The sequence below is a fragment of the Capricornis sumatraensis genome, chromosome 18, assembly GCF_032405125.1.
Source record: "Capricornis sumatraensis isolate serow.1 chromosome 18, serow.2, whole genome shotgun sequence".
NCBI lineage: Eukaryota > Metazoa > Chordata > Mammalia > Artiodactyla > Bovidae > Capricornis > Capricornis sumatraensis.
The window spans coordinates 65,112,480-65,131,949 of record NC_091086.1 but is presented as its reverse complement, the minus strand read 5'-3'; the positions used below and the strand labels follow the sequence as shown (position 1 = coordinate 65,131,949).

The 19,470-nt window shown below is 45.3% G+C and overlaps 1 protein-coding gene across 1 annotated transcript in view; it reads left to right on the top strand.

Annotated features, from left to right (window-relative positions):
• Positions 1-19,470, top strand: part of TRIO (trio Rho guanine nucleotide exchange factor) — a 357,377-nt gene that overhangs the window by 232,888 nt on the left and 105,019 nt on the right. Inside the window, exons 22-31 of the mRNA XM_068990530.1 lie at positions 5,092-5,286; positions 5,387-5,502; positions 6,338-6,404; positions 7,117-7,226; positions 8,624-8,693; positions 9,295-9,384; positions 11,214-11,306; positions 13,741-13,852; positions 15,447-15,637; positions 17,557-17,658. Coding sequence (XP_068846631.1) covers positions 5,092-5,286; positions 5,387-5,502; positions 6,338-6,404; positions 7,117-7,226; positions 8,624-8,693; positions 9,295-9,384; positions 11,214-11,306; positions 13,741-13,852; positions 15,447-15,637; positions 17,557-17,658 — 1,146 coding nt within the window. The remainder of the gene's footprint in view (positions 1-5,091; positions 5,287-5,386; positions 5,503-6,337; positions 6,405-7,116; positions 7,227-8,623; positions 8,694-9,294; positions 9,385-11,213; positions 11,307-13,740; positions 13,853-15,446; positions 15,638-17,556; positions 17,659-19,470) is intronic.

Below are 19,470 nucleotides of genomic sequence, written 5' to 3'. Positions count from 1 at the left end.
GAAGAATGAGCAGTAAGAGGCATGTTTTTGGCTCACATTTTGTTTAAAAAAAAAAAAGCATCTAAAATCACAGGTGAAATTTGACCTCTCTGTTTTCCGAATACACAGAGCTGTTTCGTCTGTTGGGTATATGGAATTCTTTTTGCTGAGAGGAGCTCATGGATTTTGAAGGAGCAGCTCGCACTTTTTATTTTCTTAGCATTTTTTCCTTGGTTTCTGGCTACTTTTCCCTTTCATCAGAAAACTCCCGCTGTGCTGCTGGGAGACATCATTGAGTTTTTCATGTTGAAGTGAGGCCCTTGCTCACCTTCTGTCCCCCTCCATCTTACTGTCTCCTCTAAGAAGTCATTTTTCTGTTGTTACACAGAGAAACCTTCTTCTTGCTCTGACATGACATCTTCCAATCCAGTAGTTACATAATTAGTATCTCACGTTTTCAGGGTTAATGGAAATAAAGCCTCTCCTCACCGTCTGATTAAGGCTCATCTTGACTCCTTGGCAACTCAAGGCAGTAATTTTCTCAGAATGCTTTGCACGCACCACCTGCATCCAGGCCCTGGATGTTTACTTAGAAGAGATTTCAGTCCTCACCAGACTCCACACATACTGACCTGGACTCGCTGGGAGCGGGACCTGACACAGAGCATCTCTAACCATCTCCCCAGGTGGTTTTTATGAGACCCTCTGCCTTAGGCTGACCTCACAATGTTGTCACCCTCTCCTCACACGGCTCCCTGATTGCCAGTCTCCTGTGCCAAACACCTTCTTTGACTAGACAGTGTCCGAGACCGTTGAATCTACATTGTCTCCGGGTTTCTGGTCGCCTGAGAACACCACGAATAAGGCTCTTTTGAGTTTGTGGGCTTAAGCGTTCAGTCTGCCTTTATTTTTCTCCAGTCCGTTGATTATGCCTAAAGATGAAGTTGTTCGAATTATAATATTTGTACACTTTAAAGACAAAAATCTGCTTTCATAAAAATCTCTGTACACAAGCAAGGAGGCTGCTGTGTCCTGCTGGTAAAGCAGAAGCAGGAGTTGTTAGAAGAGGCACCAGGTGCCCAGCAGTGCTTATCATATGCATTCATGCAAAAAAAATGAAAGGGAGAAAACCACACGTGTACATAGAAACACTTGTTTGTATGTAATAAAATGTCCAGCATCATGCACACAAAGCTGATACAGGCAACAGGCCTATGTGGAGTGAGAAGACTTTTCACTTTGTGTCCTTTTGTGTCCTTTGAATTTTGAATTCTGTGAATTCAAATACACTTTGAATGTATTCAAATTCAAGTACAATGCAAATACAATACATGAATGCATTTAAAAAGTACCAGTTAAAATAAAAATACAATATTATAAAAGGTTCATGGATTCGCAGATTCATTCTACTTAGTTTTGCTCACACAATTCATTCATTCATTCAGCAATTACTTATTGAGCCACTATTGTGCACCACGAGCTACTCTCTGTGCTGAGCTCATGGATTGCATGTTCTGATTGGAGAAACCAGCAGTAACTTGATGAATAACTAAATGTGTATTCAGTTCAGTTCAGTCGCTCAGTCGTGTCCGACTCTTTGCGACCCCATGAATCGCAGCACGCTAGCCCTCTCTGTCCATCACCAACTCCTGGAGTTCACTCAGACTCATGTCCATCGAGTCCGTGATGCCATCCAGCCATCTCATCCTCGGTCGTCCCCTTCTCCTCCTGCCCCCAATCCCTCCCAGCATCAGAGTCTTTTCCAATGAGTCAACTCTTCGCATGAGATGGCCGAAGTACTGGAGCTTCAGCTTTAGCATCATTCCTTCCAAAGAAATCCCAGGGTTGATCTCCTTCATAATGGACTGGTTGGATCTCCTTGCAGTCCAAGGGACTCTCAAGAGTCTTCTCCAACACCATATACACGCATGTTAAACAATAAGAACCAAAGACAGCCATAGGGACGAGGGCTGCCATCTTTGATAGGCCGTGGTAGATTTCATCAAGAAGCCTTTGACTCTCTGATTAGCATTTTTCTGTTTAAATGAAGTTTATACATGGGAGATTTATAGATCTTCCATGCTTTGCCTATGGGAAATCTTCTGGTCTGCGCTGAGTTTCATATGATCAGAATCAGCCTATTGGTGTCACATACAGACAACTAGTCTGTTTCATGATGTATTTTTGACATATGTGAAAATCTTCCTTTGGTTTCTTGGTGGTTTTTGTTTTCTGTTTCAGTGTAGGCAAATTGTCTCTTTTTATCTTTACTTCTATGTCCCCACCACTTAAAACATGAAACCACTTTCTTAACCCCTTAAAGATACACGGTTGGCCTTTAGACCACACAGGTTTGGACCGTGTGGGTCCACTTATACTCAGATTTCTTTTGACAGATAAGTACTACAGTAGTGCATGATCCCAGTGAAGCCTAGGGTGTGGACCACTTTGGGGCAGTGTTGTGAGAAGCGAGCCAGGAGGCAGTGCCCAAGCCCCGGAATTGTTCAAGGATAAGCTGTTTGCAGTGCCCTCCACTGATGTCATTCATGATACTGGAAAAGGAATGCTTACATGGTGGTAAAGCACCTTTCTGTGCTTTTCAGAAGGTTGGAAAACCTCCTCCAGGCAACTTGATTTTTTAAAAAATCCTGCATCAGTCATGTTAATTCTCTCTGATATTAAAATTTACTAATGTTTCTAATTTAAATCCCTTTTGAAATTTATGCTTCTAGGTCTGAAGCTTTGACTTCTTACTTCCTTGGTATATAATTAGGCTTGTCTTAACCAGAAAGGTATCGTGCTGATAACAAGTCAAGAAGGTTTGTTTGACAGGTATTTTCCTTTGAGCTCACTCTATATGAGTTCATTTCCACACAAGATGAAGGCCCCAGAAACTTTTAGAATGTTGTCAGTTTTGCACAGTTTCTCCAATAAACAAGTTTTATATAATTCATAATAGTGATTTTTATTTTTTTCAGAGAGACAGTAATGTCCCTTGAGTTTGCTTTTCATGTGGGTGTTTGTTTTGTTTTTTTTTTCTTATATATTACATATTCTTGCCAGTTAAAAGTAACTACTGCACCCATTAAAGTTACAGGTGTATATACACTTCTATAAAGGCCCTAATGTTAATTTATTATCTCAATAAATATTTGGTAAATGTCCACCATGTACCAGACACAGAGAAGGCATGTGAGATATTAATGAGCAAAACAAGCAAATGTCCCTGGGTATATTCTAACCAGGAGAGAGACAGTGATCTTAACAAGTAAATTATATCTCCTTGGAGACTGATGCTGCAGAGCGGAGCAGAGTAGATGGAGAGAAGGTGCCTGGGGCAGGGAGGTGAGCTGCAATTTTAAGAGAGTCAGGGAGGCCAGTTAAAAATGGCCTTTATTTGAGCAAAGACATGAAGGAACCACAGAGCTGTTCAGGGGACCAGCTTTCCAGGCCAAAGGGGCCATGGTGCACAGAACTGAAGGCCAGCAAGCCTGGAGGGGCGTTGGGTAAGTTGGACCCCTCCTCCATGGGGGAACCCATGAAAGGCCCAGGGCGTTCGTGTAGAGTCTAAGGCTGTTGACAGCTGGCTCTGCAGAGTGAATTCTGCTCAAAACTTTTATTGTACAAACTGAGATAGTTTATCCAGGTTTTGAACCCTGACCTTCCTTTGAGAGATATTTTCAAGTCAACTTCCTGAATGTTAGGCTTTCACCAGAAAATCTTTATGACTTAACTGAGAAAAGTAGATTCCATAACAGAAGAGTAACTGGAATCATTTGAAACGTCAGTGGGAATGTTGAAGGAAGCCGAACCAGTGATAATAAATGAAGTTGTAACAATGAGGGATATAAGTCTGGTGATAATAATAAGTGAAACAGTAAATGCAATGGATGTGACTGAAAAATCAGATTTGAGTTACTGCCATGTCTATATATATGTTTATATATATTTAAATATGTGTGTGTGTGTGCGTGCTTAGTCATATCTGACTCTTTGCAACCCCATGGACTGTAGCCCGCCAGGCTCCTCTGTCCATGGGATTTCCCAGACAAGAATACTGGAGTGGGTTGCCATTTCCTTCTCCAGGGGCTCTTCTTGATCCAGGGATCAAACCTACATCTGTTGTGTCTCCTGCATTAGTAGGCAGGTTCTTTACCATTAACCCACCAGCGAAGTCCATATTATATATATATAGAGAGAGAGAGAGGGAAGGAGGGAGGGAGAAAACTTGTTTTATGGTTATCCTTAACTTTAAAAAGGAAAAGTTATGCTTCACTTAAAGATCTTTCCTGTGTGCCCATGAGAAGTGAAAAAGTGAAAGTCGCTCAGTCGTATCCACCTCTTTGTGACCCTGTGGACTGTAGCCAACCATGGAATTCTGTCCATGGAGTTCTCCAGGCAAGAAGACTGGAGTGGGTTGCCACTTCCTTCTCCAAATGTGTATATAAAATGAAATCAATTTATTTTGGAGAGAGAGTTTTCACATGGGGAGCAAGTTTAAAATACCTCTGTGAAGACAGCTTCCCTGGCGGTGAGTCCTCCTGCGTTATCTCCTGAGAAAGAAGAAATGAGCGTGTGACATGGCGCCTCTTCAGGGGGCTGGTTAGGTGCCTGTGGGGTCGGGGAGGCGCCCTGGCCACACAGGTTGCCTCAGGAAAAGGAAATCTCCGATGGCTGCTGTCCTGAACAGGCCTTCAGTCTAACTGGGGACGTAGAATAGACAAGCATGAGGTGGGGGCTGTCTGTCCCCAGTACCTGCAGCCTTCACAGGAGGAGGGTCGTGGACCACAGACACCACCCCGAGCCAGTCTCCGCTTGCTCAATCCACAGGGTCTGGCCGTCTACCAGGTGAAGACACCATCCAAACAGCCCAGACTTTTCCTTCGAGGTCGTGAAAATGCCGTTTGTTGGGGAAAGAGGCAAACCAAGGGAGCCAGTCTGGGACAGGGAGGTGGATTGGTGTGGACTTGGGGGGTTCCGTCTGAGTGTCTCTCCCCAGCGGTCGTTTTCCTGTCCAGAACTCAGAGAGTCGTAGGCCAGTTACCACTGTTTCTGGCTGCCGGCAGTTGGACGCATTTGCTTCACAATACTTTTCCTGTTGTTCTTTCGCAGCAAACCAAAGAGAGAGTGAAGCTATTGATACAGCTGGCCGACGGCTTTTGTGAAAAGGGGCATGCCCATGCGGCAGAGATAAAAAAATGTGTCACTGCCGTGGATAAGAGGTACAGAGACTTCTCTCTGCGGATGGAGAAATACAGGACCTCTTTGGAGAAAGCCCTAGGGATTTCTTCAGATTCCAACAAATCGGTAAATTGCTTTGTGCCAGCGGGATAAATCACCACCTGCGTCTTCATGTCCTGCTTGTTGATTTAATTAACAGAGGTGCGCTGCCTCCCTTATTCCACAGAGCAAAAGTCTTCAGCTGGATATTGTTCCGGCCAGTATCCCCGGCTCAGAGGTGAAACTCCGAGACGCCGCCCATGAACTTAATGAGGAAAAGCGGAAATCTGCCCGCAGGAAAGAGTAAGCTAGCCTCGAAGAGCCCGCCAGGATTCAGGGAGGATGTGAAGGAAATGTCACTTGGACAAGCACGCTTGCCTCTGTGTGTGCTCTGAAACCGAGCGGCATTAATCCTTCTCGTTGCTCTGAACGTGCTTTGTGTTCACAGCAGAAACGACTACTGGGTACACTGCCCCCACGTCAGCTGATGCGGAAACCGTGCCTTGTTTTATCCTTGTGCCCCTGTCTCATGGGGTTGACAGCTTGCTCTGCTGTCATTTGTCCTCAGTAGGTCACGAGTGATAATACTGGGGAGGAGAAGTTAATAATACAAGTGCTGAAGTTTGAAAGTTGCCAATTAGTAAACTCTACTGAGTATTAGTAGAGACAAAAGATGGCTCTAAACCAGTGGTTGTCAGTCGGGGCTAGCTTTGTTCCCCCCAGAGGGACATTGGGCAGTATGTGGAGACATTTGGGTTGTCAACTAGTGGGGCGGGGGAAGCGCTACTGGCATCTTGGGGGCAGAGACCAGGGGTGCCGTTCAGCGTCCTGTAGTGCCCAGGCCAGCCCCCAGCAAAGTATCGTCCAGCCCCAGACATCAACACTGCCAAGTTGAGAAACCCTGATCACTGGGTACCATAGTGAAATTTTTTTGGAAATGTTTTTTTTTCTTTGACCTGATGACTGGGCGCTGTTATTCTTCTACGCATTCTTGTTTTAATCTTCCAGAACACATCACTGGCTAATGCTTTTAAAATCACCTTCCTTATTATTTCATTTACCCTAAAAGTGAATAGTTAAAATAAGCCTGTATCCTGACTATGAATTAAACTGGTCACTTGTCTTCCTCTGCTTTAAGGTTCATAATGGCTGAGCTAATTCAAACTGAAAAGGCTTATGTAAGAGACCTCCGGGAGTGTATGGATGTAAGTAAGTTTTTTTGCTTGTTTGTTTAGATGGGGTATATACAGTCTTGCTGTTTATTCTTGTGTGTGGTCAGTCACTTCAGTCGTGTCCAGCTCTTTGCAACCCAATGGACAGTAGCCCGCCAGGCTCCTCGGTCCATGGGAGATGGCCAGGGCTGTTTATTCTTACCTATTTAATTCTTAAATTGGCCTCCTGTTTTGTTGTTATTTTTGAGATTGAAAGTGCACAGGCAGCCTTCTGTGCATGTTTCTGCACTTCTGTGAAGTTCCAGGCGTGTTTTCGCTCATTACAGAGATGATAACAGCGCTAATCCTCTCGTTTCATTTATCACATGATGGCCTGGCTGACATTCTCTCTGTAGAATTTTACAGCAGCTTCAGAGAGACACGCCTACCGATTACAACCAGCCGCTGGTGCTCCGTAGTTTAACGAATGTCCCTTGTACCTTGAGGAGCAGCTTCATCCCCAGATTTGAAGATGGGAGTATATTTAGAGCCGAAAAGAATAGACAGTATGCTCAAATATTAATAGCAACTGAGATTTCTCTTAGTAATAGTTTCTCATGTTGCTTTGTAAGAGGTTCCATTCTTAAGATAACATTTTTAGTTAGACATTAACTCTGGGTGTGTATTGATGGAGAGCAGAAGTAGCTGTTTCTTGGAGATGTGCTCAGGGTTTTTGTCCAACTCTCTCTGTTTGCCTCCCGGCCAGACCTACCTGTGGGAAATGACCAGCGGCGTGGAAGAGATCCCCCCTGGCATTGTGAACAAAGAGCTCATCATCTTCGGGAACATGCAGGAGATCTACGAGTTTCACAATAAGTGAGTGGCTCCATCTCTAGGGACCCTGGTAGCGACTCGGGAAGTCTAGGTTCTGTGCCGCAGTACCGTGACAGATGCAGCTTTTCAGTCGAATGCACGTAGATTCCAGGGATGCTGTTGGAATTTGAAGGAAGCCTGCCAGTCTTGCTTCCAGGAGAGACATTCTCGAGACTGTTTTTAGCAGAGACTCGACTTTCTGTTTTGAATTCACTCTTTATAGAAATGAGATTCGGAAAGCCAGAAGCCGTTTCGTAGGCACACTGGCTGCTCTCGAGCCGTGTAGTCAGCTGCCCCGTCAGTTACTTCTTAGGGTTCAAAGAAAGGACTGCCCTCCATGGGCTGCTGGCTGATGTTTTTGGTCTTTCCTAAGAAGGAGGAGGAAGGAACTGAGGACAGAACAGATGCGTGGTGTGACCAAAGTAAAGTGCACTTGTCACTGGCCAGAGGAAGGGCATGATTTTATTCTTAAAGTCAAAAAAGGAGAGAAAGAAAAGGCAGCAGCAGCATCTTTAGGTGGAGTCTGTGCACCCCAAATCGTCCAAGAAAGATGGTGCTGGGCCAGAGCCCGTGGGGTCTTCCTCGCTTCTCTGCCCCCCACCCCACCACCAGCAAAGACACGAAGACCTAACTGGTTTCTCTGAACTGAGTGTCCCCTAAGTTATATCCTTTGCTACTAAACATATCAGGCTCCCCAGGTGGCAGTAGTGGTAAAGAACCCGCCTGCCGGTGCAAGAAATATGAGAGACAGCAGATTCGATCCCTGGATCAGGAAGATCCCCTGGAGAAAGACATGGCAACCCACTCCAGTATTCTTGCCCAGAGAATCCCATGGTCAAAGGAGCCTGGGCTGCTACAGTCCTGGGGGTTGCAAAGAGTCAGACACAACAGAAGTGACTTAGCACACAGCCTCTGAACAGCTGGGGTAACGATTCTACTGGAAAGTACCTGAAAGTGAAAGGGAAAGTCGCTCAGTTGTTTCTGACTCTTGGCGACCCTATGGTCTCTAGAGTCTATGGAATTCTCCAGGCTAGAATACTGGGAGTGGGCAGCTTTTCCCTTCTCCAGGGGATCTTCCTGATCCAGGGATCGAACCCAGGCCTCCCATATCACGGGCAGATTCTTTACCAGTTGAGCTACAAGGGAAGCCCAGAAAGTATCTGAAGGCTGAGCTAATCAATTGTATGAAAGCCACAGTAACTTACCCCAGTTCATAGCTCTTGCTGCACATTTTGTTAAACTAAAATCTGAACGATACAGTTTTCACTGCTTTTGATTAAAATGATGCAATTCAGACTTTGCCTAAATTCATGGTATGCTTGGTCTCATTCCTGGCATATCTCACTCGTAAAATGCTTTAAAACACCTTAATAATATAATACCGTTTTTACTCTCTGCAGCATATTCCTAAAAGAGCTGGAAAAATATGAGCAGTTGCCGGAGGACGTGGGACATTGCTTTGTAACCTGGGTAATGAAACCTCAGCAGCTTGTTCTGTCACTACTGTTTGGTGGCTTTGAGGGACGTTAGAAGGAACACTGTCCACTTCTCAAATGGCATCCTTTTCTCCTGGTGTCTGCAGACAGAAAAGCAGACTTTACCCCCAAGGAATTACGTTCTCCAACTAGTTATTACTGTGGAGCTAAGTTTTCATTGGCAGTAGTGCTGGCTTGGTTTAGAAGGTTGAGTGAATATGCCAGGCCCCCGCATGGCCGTGGGGACTCCTGTGCAACTGTGAGTCCTGGTGACAGGCCCTGCTGTCTAAGAGTGATGCTCAGGTTTGCACGCACTGTTGTAGGAAGAGAGGCCGGGGCTCTGTCCTGACTCACTGGGCCAGGGGAGGTTTCTGGATGCGTGTCCTATCGCAGGACATGTTTCTTCTTTTAATATCTTTCTTTAGAAAAGATATTAAATAAATATCTTATTTATTGGAGAAATATTTATTTATTTTATAAATTGGAGGCTTAAATTTCATTTACACACCTGGCTTCTTTTTACATCAACAGTTTGTCATAATTTGACTTATTGCCATTTGAAAGGGATACTACTCTAATTTTCTTTTTGTTTATAGGCAGACAAGTTTCAGATGTATGTCACATATTGCAAAAATAAGCCTGATTCTACTCAGCTGATATTAGAGCATGCAGGATCCTACTTTGATGTGAGTAATAGATTACTAAAAAAAAAAGCTGTGGTGGTTTCTAAGTTGCTTTTGGTGTACGTTAAATGTAGGGATAACTTTCATAACTTTCACCTAATTAGTATGATATCATTTTTATCTATCAAAAGTGGAGTATTCTTATACTTACGTTTTAAAAATATTTTTCTGTAGTACTGCAAGCTCTATGTACTGTAAAAATTTCAGACTGTAATATGCACATGTGTATATATGTCTTTACTTACAATTTATATATACTCACTAGTTTTTTTATTTGTAATATTGTACATATGAGTAATCAGTTACTTTTCCCACTTCAATTTCATGATGTACTTAATTTCCAAAAGCAGCCTACCAGTAAAATTTTACACATGGCACTGTAACAACTCAGACCATTGGGAGGTTCATTAATTATATTGTCATGGTTGTAAACATAGTTCATTTTTTTGGAAAGACTTTACAGAGAGGTTGTTTAGAACAAAAAACAATGGAGTCTTATGATACATAAAGTGATTGGGGGGGTTTCCAGAGCATAGTCAGATGTGCCAAATACATTTTGTTTTGATTCAAGATAAGGTACTTTCGAATGTTAGATGTAATTTGGTGTGTGAGTCCACAAGGTTATTAGACTTGTTCCCATGCTGGTGTTTGTACATGGCCACCTGTGACCATCTGCTCTTCTCTGAAAGTCTGCAAAATTAGAGTAAACTTTAGCCTCTGTCTTTGAAGTAGAGCCCTGGCTGTAGATGGCCCACTCTGAGTTGTCATTCTCAGGACCGGTAGTTACGCAGCCCTGGCTGGGTGAATAGGAAGCCCACTCTCAGCCCAGGGTGGCCCTTTCTTTCCAGTATTTCACACGACCCTGGGTCTTCACCATTATGTGGAGCCCACCACGGTGGCCCTGTGCAGTTAGAATTATTTAAGGCCTAAGAAGCAGTGAGAGCGTGTGGCACACATAATGTTCAGAATCAGTCATTTTAAAACCCTGCGGCCTAAGGAGGAAGCCAAGAGCTAAGAGATTGGAAATACAGTAGTTTGTTGTGAAAAGGAGAGCAGACAGGAGAGAGTTCCTTATAGTGAGGGGGAAGGAAGCCTCCAGTAGAGAGGGCTGGGTGTGGTCTGTGACCACACATGGCTGGAGCTTCAGGAGCTACAGCCAGAGAGTCTGACTGTAGGGCGGGCACAGTGATGGCCATGGGGGTGGGTCACAGTGAACGGCCCAGGGGTCAGGGCACGGTGACAACCATGGGGGACGAGGCACGGCGACAGCCCTGGGGGGCAGGGCACAGTGATGGCCCACGGGGGCGGGGCACAGTGCCGGCCATGGGGGGGCAGGCACAGTGACAGCCACGGGGACCGGGGCACAGTGACAGCCACGGGGATTGGGGCACAGTGATGGCCACATGGGGGCGGGGCACAGCGATTGCCCCATGGGGGTGGGGCACAGAGACGGCCCACGGGGGCGGGGCACAGTGATGGCCCAGAAGGGCGGGCACAGCGACGGCCACACGGGGGTGGGGCACAGTGATAGCCAGACGGGGGTGGGCCCAGTGATGGCCCAGAGGGCGGGCCCGGGAGCGGTGGGCCTCCCTGCTTGACCTCTGCACATGAAGGTCTGTAGTGGAGGGGAGACCCTGTGTCTTCAGGGCTCAAAGTGATGATTGAGACTTGCTATTTTTATGTTGAGTTTATTAAAAGAAGCAATAATGATTTCTACTGTATATTTATAGAAAAAGTAGTTTGTGTGATTTCATCATGGGGGTAAATAATGTAGATTTTTAGTTCCTCCTGTCTGACCTCCCAGTGGTGTGTGTATTCTGTTTTGAATACAGGAAATACAGCAGCGGCACGGATTAGCCAATTCCATCTCCTCCTACCTTATTAAACCGGTTCAGCGAATAACAAAGTATCAGCTCCTTTTAAAAGTATGTATGAAGCATCTTCAACCTACAAAATGTTACACATCATGTGTTGCCACTTTGACATTGTTTTATTTATCTAAAGTACTCTTAAGTTTTTGAAACAACATCTAGCAAATTAATTTTATTTTTAAATTCATTGCCATTTTTTGCCCTGATTTCTCAGTGTATCAGGTAAATAAGAGTATATTTCCTGACTGTGCACCTGAACTTTGCTGACTGATCCTGGTCCCTAACATAAGATTGAGAAAGGAAAGAGAATGATTTAGTGCCAATTCTGGATGATGTAGTACCACTGCTATGATTTCTATCTATCAGACTGACCTTGCTGCTTTTTGTTTATGAATAATTATAATTAAAATCGCACTTGTAAAAGTCAAATAATAATTAGTTTTGACAATAGAATGGTAAAACAAACAGACCTTAGAATTTGTGGTAAGAGTTGTTACAGAATTTATTGTATATAATCGACATTTTCTTGGCTACAAGAAAACTAATTCACAACTTTCATCTCATGATGTTTACCCCACTGTCTCCTTAGCTGGTGAACGTTACTAAGCATCAGAACGTACCCAACACGCATTTATCCCAGTAAGACTGTTTCATGAACCCAATTATGTCCCCAGTTCAGCCCTATCACAGTAGGAGACCTTGTAATTTTTCTGGATATAAAAGAGATATGGAAGATGAAGGTTTGAATGTCCAAAACCCTTATTGACTTTTTTGTTGTTGTTAATTTTTTAAAAAGCAAACCTAGAGGCAGTCAAAGGGGCTACATTCTTTTGTGACAGGACCCCATTATGGCATTCTCCTATCGGAAAGCTCTCCTGCGCTTTCAGAATGTCAGATTCCCATTAGGGGATTTTACGACCACCACAGCAGAAATATGTGGTTGCTATAAATGTGCAAGAGAAGTCAGGAGGCTAAGTTGTTTATGTTCACATTTGCCCTCTGATTGCTGATTCTGCAAAGGCAGTTTACCTCTTAGTGCCCTCGAGATTGATGGCTTTTGTTTTTCACAGGTGGTTCTAGTAAAGATCTCTGCCTCAGTGACCTCACATCTAGTCAGTCATTCACTATTAAGCTGCTGCTTTAATTTATAAACCTGACTTGATTCTGCCCAGGGGTTCTTCCATTGAGCAATCATGAGCTATGCTGAGCTCCCCAATGAGGGGGTTTTCAGCCTCAGCACACGGCAGTTTTAAAGCCCTTAATGCCAAGCGGCTCAGAATAAGAGGTGCACTTCATCTGGCCATGAGAACAGGGGTCTGTTGAGCAGCTGCTTTGCCCTAAACCAGAGGTCCCCGATCTCCAGGATCTAATGGCTGGTGATCTGCGGTGGAGCTGATGTGATGATCATAAGAATAAAGTGTGCAATAAATGCAGTGTGCTTGCATCATCCCCAAACCATTCTTCTCGCCCCGGCCCCCCCCCCCACCCCACCCCCAACTCTCGTCCATGGGAAAAGTGTCTTCCACAAAACCTGGTACCAAAAAGGATGGGGACCACTGCCCTAGACCCTCCAGGGTGCGGCTAAAGCCAGCTGCAGTGCCACATCCCTCTTGCTGAACACTGGGACACAGAAAGCTGTTGTTGCTGACTGCTAACAGTCATTAATACACTGGGGAGAAAATACCTTGGCCTCCTCTAGAATGTGACTTTGTGGTCCTTGCTGTCACTCATCTAAGACAGGTATTCTCCTACGTAGATGTGAAATGTTATTTCCCTGGGGAGGCATCCTGCAGTCATTAGCGCTTTCTGAATATCCCAGGGCAGAGAAGAAGTGTTTCCCTGTAGACACCTGGACAGCCATGCAGTTCCTGCTGGACACGGGGCAGCTCCAAAGTAGGGGGACATTGTGTGTGTTAGAGGCTCAGTCGTGTCCGACTCTTTGCAGTTCCCTGGGCTGAGCCCGCCAGAGACCTCTGTCCATGGGATTCTCCAGGCAAGAGTAAGGGTGGAGTAGGGTGCCTTCCCTTCTCCAGGGGATCTTCCCCACCCAGGGATCGAACCTAGGTCTCCTGCATTGCAGGCAGATAAGAGCTCAGGATCATGCTGGATCCTGTGGCCAGCAGAGCAGGACTCACTGGACTCTGACTTCACCTTCGAATGTAACCTCTAGGTGACTGTGCTTTGCTACCTTGATAAAATTGTTTGTCATTTTTGAGGGTCAGTAGTTAACATGTACATTAAACTCATCTTCAGCTATGACTGCATTTGGTTTCCTCTGAAGCCTAAGAAACATCTGACTTGAGCAGGACAAACCCTTCCATCCACTGGCTAAAGAGGCAGTTCAGGTTTATCCTGCATTCTCTTATGAGAATCTCTGCCCAGTTGACCACATCTGTTCTTACCGTGAACGTCATGGATTTTCATAAACTCCTGTGATTTCTGTGAAGACCTTCTTAGCGGAACATCTTGCGGTCTTGGTCTCCCACAGGAGCTGCTCACGTGCTGCGAGGAGGGGAAGGGGGAGATCAAGGATGGGCTGGAGGTGATGCTCAGTGTGCCCAAGCGGGCCAACGATGCCATGCACCTCAGCATGCTGGAAGGTAAGCCCCCTGCCCCACCCCCATCCCCGTGTCCTTGCCCCTCCATGCTCAGTTAGGTGTCACCAGTGGAGGCGCGGGGCCTTCTCTTTCCAAAAATTGGTCTCGTTGCTTCCCTCGAGGCGCTCACGACATGCTCCCCTGTCATTACAAGCCCGTCCGTGGCCACTCCTCTCTGTACCCCAGGAGCACCTGGTCTCCGTGGTAGACGGACAGGTGGAAGGATAGGTAGACCCACCCCCCAAGGATTGCATGGTCCCCCCCAGGGCTCATGTCCTCCCCATCTCTCCATCCACTGCATCACCTGCTGGAGCCTTGCAGGAAGCAGGTACCACATCCCTGCCTGTGCAGCCGAGCTGGATGTGCAGAATGGTAAAGAGAGAGATAAATATGCTTAATTAAACATTATCATCATGAGCATAATTTCCCTGATTGCTTCTGTCTAAGAAAGCTCTTTCTGTATAATAGCTTAACTCTTATTGTCAGGTTACTCAAGAGTTATTTTAAGCAGTACTCCTGCCCCAAAGCTTGTGCTAGCCTGTGTCATCACCGTCGGCCGCAATGAACCGTTTTACCAGTGATGGCACAGGCGCTCCTGATTGTTGCAGAGACACCCCATCCCCTCAGAATCAGGGGCCAAGCCAGAACGCCTTTCTTCCTCTGATGTAAAATCCTGAGCGGGTGGGCAGCCCTCATGGGGTCACCAGGGCCTCCGGCTCTCTGGCCGATCTCTCTCTCCACTCCTCGGGTGTTGTTCTGGGTGGCCAGGTGTGCAGGCTGTGTCAAGGCCCTGTTCACCTTCCACCTGGCAGGCCACAGGGGAGGGGGCCAGCGCTCAGGGCAGACACTCGCGGTCTCCCCCGCGGCCCTGGGCGTATGTGGGCGTGGCTGTGGCTGCCCCGGCCCAGAGGATGCTGGGAGATGCAGGCTGGCTTGAGTGGCCACGGAGACGGAGGGGCTTCTGCTGGTAGAGAGGGCAGGAGATCGCTAGCTGCCCCTGCCCTGCGTCCGCCACGCCACGAAAAGACAGCAGCAGTGAAAGCCAGCCCACGCCCAGAGCGCCACTGACTTACTTCAAGGGTTTTGTGCCTAAAGGAGAGAGAATTCCTCAGGAAACTGGGGCTGTCTCCCAGGAGGAAGACCAGACGAGGGCCTGGAAGAAATGCTGGGACTGCAGAGAGCAGTCCAGGAAGGACGTTCTGGGCTGAGGAAGCAGAGGCTCAGGATGTAGAGTGGAAGTTGGGGGTTGGGGGGTGGGGGTCGGTGAGCCATCCTGGACGGGGCAGCTGGGAGGAAAGCTGTGAGCAGTGTGGAAAGCTGGGAGGGACACTGAGGGTCTCAGATGGTGAAGAAGGAGGACTTGCAGAATAAGGCTGTATTTGTTTTGAACGAGGTGCAGAATACATGCAAGGCTGTCTCCTAGGAAGAATTATCCTCTGTCAGTGCTAGGGAGACTGGAGCCCGAGGCCCAGGTGGGAAACTCTCATCTGGGATTTAATTGATGGGCCTCTTACAAATGTTTAAGCAGCCATAATGCAGTCTCCTGCATCGTTGTTTATTTCCTTTCAATTGACTGTGCCTTTTTTTCACGTCCTAGGGTTCGACGAGAACATTGAGTCTCAGGGAGAGCTGATCCTGCAGGAATCCTTCCAAGTGTGGGACCCCAAAACCTTAATCCGAAAGGGCCGTGAGCGGCACCTCTTCCTGTTTGAGATGTCCTTGATGTTTAGTAAAGAAGTAAAAGATTCCAGTGGCAGAAGCAAGTACCTTTATAAAAGCAAATTGTTTGTAAGTACAGGCCTTCAGAATTGTAAGTTTAAAGGTGACACAATTGCAGTTTTTTTATGGGCAGAGAAAAATTAGCATTGGTTGCCTTTAGTTTTAACCTCCCAAACTGTTCTAAACTATCCTTGAAATTGTCCCGTTTTCATCTTCAGTGAAATTCTGACATTCCTGAATCCACTGGAGGGTGCTTGTGAGTGTCAACATCCCTAAGTTTAGGAAAATTGGTTTTTCTAAATTATGTAAGATCTAACTGCGGGATAAGAGAACACTTTATAAGTGAAATTAAATTATTTATCTCTTGTGTGCCTTAACTAGCTTTATAGATAAATTGAGCATATCAGATTGTGGTTAAGTAAGTTCTCATATCATTATAATTAATATTTCATTCACCAGCATTGGAATTTACTTAAGCAGCTTTACAGGTGGCTTCCTGTGGGCTCTTAATGAGGAAGCTTGATTTTTTTCATTAAAAATAAATGTAGGAAAAATAAGTGATCTTAGCGGTTCTTTACAGCAGCAAAATCTGATTATTAGAGAAAATTGTATAAGCAAAATCACTTTAAAGATCCACGTGCCCTCCATCCCCCGACTTCCACCCAGGGACAGCCTCCCTGCGGTGCTTGACCGATACAGCCATGCATTTACCTTTAACTTGTCATGTACTTCCTGGCAAGAGAAACATGACCTGGTTCTCTTTTCCACAGGTAGCAGCCCCACCCAAGTCTCTATAAACCACAAGCCAACACTCAGAAAAGGTCTTGGGCGGGTGTCAACTCCCGGGGTCCCTGACCTCCGCCTCCCCTTCACAGGCAATACCTCAGAGAGGTCTCAACACAGAGTTTCTGGGCAGGGTCAGGCGGGGGAGGAACAATCACTGTTGGAGAACAGGAAGCACAGGAGGATTTGGTTTCTTCACCTGATGTGGCAGATCACTTACACGTGTTGGTGGAAACTTGGAATTTGGACGACTTACATATTTTCGTGACATCCTCACGTTAATTAGAATCCCGGAACAATAGAATACGACCAAGCATAGAAATCATCTTAATAATCACCTGGAGTTTACACATTCAAGCTAATGGCTTTCATACCATTTTCCCTGGCTTGTGTCCTGCTTGAGATTGTCTTCTGGACCACCGCCTGCCTGACATCACTTTAGATCATATTGTAACTGCAGAGAAAAAATGCAGCATTCCTGGCTAGCCATTTCACTAGCTGGCTTTAATCAGTCCTTAGAGACCACTCTAGTCTGTTTTAGAAGCTGATACATCTTCACTTAATTTATCTTTTAAAAGTTAAGGTTCTCTCAGAGGCCAGATTATGAATCATTTCCCTTGCTGGAAGGGAGAATGCGTTGGGATGAACTTGATTATTGAAGGGGGGATGAAGATGTTGACCTGTATCTCCACCCCTGCAAATGCATGTAATTACAGGCAGAAAGTTTGTCTCTTTGCCCTTAAAATGATGGGTGAACTACTGTACATTAATGCTGTTGATAATACATTGGAAAACAGCTGAGGTTTAAAATACCATTTGTCTTCCATGAAGCTGCTTCGATAATGAAGATTCATGGTGGCAGCTTGGGCACAACTGGGACAAACTCATCTTAGTGTTAACAAAGTTGAAAATAGTCAACTCTCGATTTTCCAGATAAAAGAGTTTTCAGCTATTTTGGTTTTCCTGACTTGGCCTGTTGACCTGCATCAGGATTTCCAGGTAGAAGTACTCAGAGGAAGCAAAAGAGATGAAGGCAATCTTGGGTAGCCTAAGAACAGAATTTCCTCATTTGAACTGAAGTGAGACCCAAGGACTGTGTATCATTGTGTCGTCACAATGCAGCTTGACCACGAGTCACCAAAAATGACTTTCTCGCTCTCTGTTCTATATCCTGCCTAATCACATAATTGCCTTTTTTTCTCCAGACCTCAGAGCTGGGGGTCACAGAGCACGTTGAAGGAGATGCTTGCAAATTCGCACTATGGGTGGGGAGGACGCCAACTTCAGATAATAAGATCGTCCTTAAGGTACGTCCGCTGAAGCTGGGGAATGTACTCTGTGACATGTTCACCATATCTGTTACACATGTGCCTTTGCCTGTTGTCGTGTCCTTCTTTTTGCTCCCTTGGTGGCCCCTAAGCTTGGTGATTACCACAGAAAGAACAGTAGGATGAATCCAGTGTGCTATTCTGGTGGTGCAGTATCTTGAGCTAGACTTTTGCTGCCTACAGAAGATCACATGGAGAAAGGTCTTTCTCATCTTCTCCATGCTTCCAGTCTTATAGAGTGTGTTTTTTTAAGTGAGTATTTATCCGGGATGATTGTTTAAGAGATACAGCAAGTCAAGGTACAAAAGGAGGGAGCTATGGACCAATAGCTCCCATTGTACACTTGACGTCTAGTTTCCAGAGGAAACTAGGCCTCAGTGCATCTGTGAGGGTATTTTGACTTTCAAGGCTGAACGTGCCCAGAATCTCTATGGAGCCCTAGACTCTGGTTTTCCAGTTTGGAAGCAGAGAAGGGCGGGGGCATGATCAGGTACAGGGTTTGTTATGTTATCGTTTGAAGTGTTCATAAACACTGATGTTGTTTTTGAGTATATAGTCTTTGAGAGAGGAATGTATCTTTGAATATTTGATTTGAACTCTGTTTTGATTATACTGACCTCTCCTAGGAATGATGGAGGACTCTAAGAATGTCTTAGGGACTTTACTCCTCCTGTGTTTAAGAAAATACAGATGGAACTGTCTTTTTGAGCTGTCTGGAAAGACCATAAGAAACTTCAGGATGTTTGGGGGCAAATGTAGCTGAAGATTTGTAGAATACTGGGAGATGAGCCAGCAGCTTAATGGGCCTCTGGTGTGTGGACTTGCATGTCAGTGATTTTGTCTTTTACATTCCTTTTCATCTCTCTACGGTATTTCCAGCAACTGTGAGTTATTCAACAATACTGCATTCTTATAGAGTGTCCACTGACTATGGAATCCGTTGTGTTCCTAAGGTCTCTATTCACATGGAAATGATGGATTGTTTTGCAATGACTATATAATTACCAACCCAGTGTATTTTTCTTGTTAGTCCTGGCATAAAGCCCTATAAAATATAAATTGCGCTGATAGCTAGATATTAGATAGCTGAGCTTTTTCTAAGGCATAAAATTTCAAAGTGTATTCAAGACCTGAAAACTTCCAACTTTGGTTGAGTGTCTCTCCAGATTAGTTGCAGTGACGAATTCCCAAGGGTGCATCTGAGAAATCATGCCAGATATTTTAGTCAGATATGTTATTATTTAGCCATGTTTATTATGTCCTAAATGAAATACCCATGATGCAGTTGAACAGTCAGATTTACTATAGGCTTTACCAAATGAAAGTTAGTTTTCTCGGGAATTTGGGGTAGTATTTTTCTGACTTCTAGCAAGAGACTAAAGGAAATGATGTCCTTAGTAATTTCAGACATTGCTTGGTGGTGGTTATGGCATAGATGGTGGTGGAGGTGGTGAGGGTGTAGATGGTGGTGGTGGTCGTGTAGGTAGTGGTAGATACTTTAGCAGTGGTGTGATGTGCTTATGGCATAGATCGCGAGGGTGTAGACAGTGGTAGAGATGGTGGTGAGGGTGTAGGTGGCGGTGGTGGTCGTGCAGGTATTGGTGGATATTTTAGCACTGATGATGGTAGTTATGGTACAGATGGTAGGGAGGGTATAGATGTTGGTAGAGGGGGTGGTGCTGCGGTAGACGGTGGTGAGGATGTAGACAGTGGTGGGGATGGTGGAGGAGGTGGATATTTTAACAGTGGTGGTAGTTATTGTATAAGTGGTGGTGAGGGTGTAGATGGTAG